The sequence below is a fragment of the Halictus rubicundus genome, unplaced genomic scaffold (genome assembly GCF_050948215.1).
Source record: "Halictus rubicundus isolate RS-2024b unplaced genomic scaffold, iyHalRubi1_principal scaffold0152, whole genome shotgun sequence".
NCBI lineage: Eukaryota > Metazoa > Arthropoda > Insecta > Hymenoptera > Halictidae > Halictus > Halictus rubicundus.
Genome location: NW_027488693.1, coordinates 426499 through 430025, shown reverse-complemented (window position 1 = coordinate 430025; position 3527 = coordinate 426499). Strand labels below are relative to the sequence as shown.

At 45.2% G+C, this 3527-nt stretch overlaps 1 protein-coding gene across 1 annotated transcript; it reads left to right on the top strand.

Annotated features, from left to right (window-relative positions):
• Positions 1 to 1650: 1650 nt before the first annotated feature.
• Positions 1651 to 3000, top strand: LOC143363845 (uncharacterized). The gene has a single exon (XM_076804376.1). It carries the CDS (start codon positions 1651 to 1653, stop codon positions 2998 to 3000), a length of 1350 nt encoding a protein of 449 aa, XP_076660491.1.
• Positions 3001 to 3527: the final 527 nt, after the last annotated feature.

Here is a 3527-nt window from a genome sequence, read left to right as displayed (position 1 = left end):
CGTTAGTTCGGTATATATTCTATTTGGCATTCAACAATCGCCATCTAACCCCGCATTGCCAGTGCGTCAACACCGTGCAACATAGGTAAACAATTCCTCTAATTGTACATTTATTATATTCATTCGCGACACAAACAACAACACTTGTAGTAATTTCAATTCAGAATAAATTGTCTTGTTTGTTAACTCGCGTACCCTTAATTATTGCCTAAAATCCTAATATAATAATTGAACGTTCCCACACGATACAATCTAACCGCTCGGATTGTATCAATTAAATTATATAGAAGTTACGAGGCTTACTAATACTTAAATTCGATTCAACGAAGATTTCTCCAACCTAGTGGCTCCTCGATTTCGCATTGAGTGCGTCCACGAAATTATACCATCCTAGGCGGATCCCCGATTTCGCATTGGGTTCTTCCGCATCCTAGCAGCTCCCTGATTTCGCATCAGGTGCGTCCGCGCTCTTATACAACCTCCTTTCCCCACTGGGTGCACCCCAGGTAGGAACAGACTTCCGGCGACTAAGTGTGCGCTCGGGAAGAGCTTGGGCCTGGCGACCAAGTGCGTCCAAGGTCCCAGCCCGCAGACGACGCTCCTACCTGGGTCCGATCAACCCTTCTCCAAGGGGTCCGCCACATTACTTGAATATTGTATTTATTCTTTTTTTTTATTCTATAACTATTACAGAATATATTTTGTTGAATAATCATTATTTTATAAATATCGCAAGAAGTTCCAAATTAATTAATTACACCTATAAATTATCGATTATAAAATAATGATTACAATGGTGAACAATATGGAAAATAAGAAGGCAATAAGAGTGTAATGAAATTATACAATAAAAGATAATTATTTTCATTCTACGCATTATACGTTTATTTATTGCCTCTGTCACTGACGTTTTTTCCATAATTCACGAGCAAATGTTCTTTTAGTTCCACAACCGACGAGAGTATCTCGACATTAGGGCCGTTACCGACCGCTCCCAGCACCCACCTGGCACCCACTTTGAGACTCGCAGTTTAACATGGGGGCTGGCAGTCTTTATATATATATGTAGGTCCAGTGCGTGTCCGAGAATGATTCGAGTGCCGCGCGTGAAAGATAAACTCCCGTGCGCGGCTGTGTCGTTTCCTTGTGCCTTCGTTCCGCGCGCGTTCGGCGGCATCGTTTGTCGGCGGGAGTAAAGGACCCGCGCGGACCCGAGCGGCCCGATCGCGGCCGCCGCGTTACAATAACAGACAATGTGGACGAGCTGGCGAGTTTGGGAGATGTTCGGTATCGGGCAGTTCTCGTCGAGACGTGGAGAAGCGCGCTTCGAATATCTCTTGTTTATACCTTGTCTTTTGTTCCTTTTTTTTTTGTTAAATATATTCACTCTTTAAAATACCAATGGTTTTTTGTCATTCCGTGGTCCGTATGATCCTACAATAGTGGGGGCTCGTCCGGGATCGAATCGGATCATATGTTGGCAGAATTACTTATTGGTTGTGCGTGAATATTCGCGTTGTTTAAGAAGTGTGACGCAGTGGTCGTGCAGAACCTCATTCTGGACGGTAGCTTTGTACGGTGTTGTGCAGTGCGTGATAGGCAGACGGCCGCAAGAAGATTTATATTACGCAGTGTATTTAGGGTGTCAAGATGCCGTTCTCGAGTGGGGAATGTGGTCCCGCTGTCGAATCGATGACGACCGAGGAGCTGCGAGACAGGCTGCAGGAGCTTGGCCGCTCGATAAAAGGATCTAAGGCCGTGCTGGCCGTTAGACTGAGAAAGGCCATGCAGAACGCAGAAAAGACGAAAGACGATGGAAATGATGACGGTGACGAAGAGAATTTCGACGCGCTCTCTAAAGACGAAGTCAAGACGAGACTCCGCGCCTTGGGCCTGAAGGTGACAGGTAAGAAGGCCGAGTTGGTGGGGAGGCTGAAGGCAGCCTACGAGGATGATGACGACGAGGATGATGACGACGAGGATGATGACGACGAAGACGATGACGACAATGAAGATGAAGACGACAATGAAGATGAAGACGACAATGAAGATGACGCTGAAGATGAAGAAGTGGAAAAAGTGGTGAAAAATTCCAGACGAAACGACGTGGGAAATCGTAAACATTCTCGAGATGTCGGATTCTCCCGTAACGTACTAACGTTCAAAGATGTTGAAGATGCGTTAGAGACTTTTAGTGGCGATGGAAGCGAGAACATTCACAGATGGTTTGTAATGTTTGAAGAAACGGCAGAGATGTGTGACTGGTCGGAAACTCAGAAAGTTATATACTGTAAACGGTTGTTAAAGGGCTCAGCGAAGCTATTTGTCAATTTCGAATGTCATGCGAAAACCTGGACAAAATTGAGGAAAGAGCTCATCAAAGAATTTTCAAATACGGTAAATAGTAAGCAAGTTCACGACCAATTAAGTAAGGTGAAGAAGAGGCACGATGAGTCATACCAAGCGTACGTGTATCGCGTTTTGGAAATGGCCAGCCACGCGGAAATTGAAATAGAAGCGAAAATCCAATATATAATTGACGGGATTCAAGACGATGAAGTGAGCAAAACGATTTTGTACACCGCCTCTACAGTGAAGGAGCTGAGGAAGAAATTAAATCAGTACGAGACGCTAAAGAATAATTCCAGACTGAAGACGAGTGCAAGAATCCAGAAGTATGAAAAAACGAAGAGACCAACTCAGGCACAAAGCGATGAAAAATCCGAGCATTGCTTTAATTGCGGAAGTAAGACGCACATAAGTCTGTACTGTCCGCATAAAGTTAAAGGTCCAAAGTGTTTCGGATGTGGCGAATTCGGACACGTTTCGTCAAAATGTACAAAGTCTCACGGTGCGAACAAAGAAAGGAAGGAAGGAACGGAGAAACCACGATGTGATTTGCTGGCATCAACTGATAAGAAGACGTACAAAAAGGTAGAAATTTTAAATAAGGAAGTGACGGCCGTGCTGGATGGTGGCAGCGATTTACATTTAGTGTGATCCAGCTTTTATGTACAACTTGGAGCGCCGCCTCTCGAACGCAAAACCATTTCTTTCGACGGAGTGGGTACTGTGAATCGACGCACGTTGGGACGCTTTCGAGCAGAGGTTGTGATCGATGGGTTGTCGTTTAATTTCAATTTTGACGTCGTGCCGGATGACTTCCTGGGTCACGACATGCTGGTCGGCGGAGAATTGTCAGATCATGTTGAAGTGCGCACGAGACATAGACAAGCGACGCTGGTGAAATTGGAATCGGAAGAGACGCAGTTGGAGGAAGGTGGCTGGAAGGTATTAGCGATTAACGCTTATGAGGAACCGGAGGATGAGCATAACGTCGAAATTCAACATATAGCCGATCCCGAAATCAAAGCAGAGGTGAAAGAAATCGTTGAAAATTATACGCCGACGCATACTAAACATACGGGAGTGGAAATGCGTATAGTACTCCAAGACGATGCCCCCGTGTTCCAGAATCCTCGGCGACTATCAGCCGAACAGAAGAAGCAGGTGAACGGAATCATCGA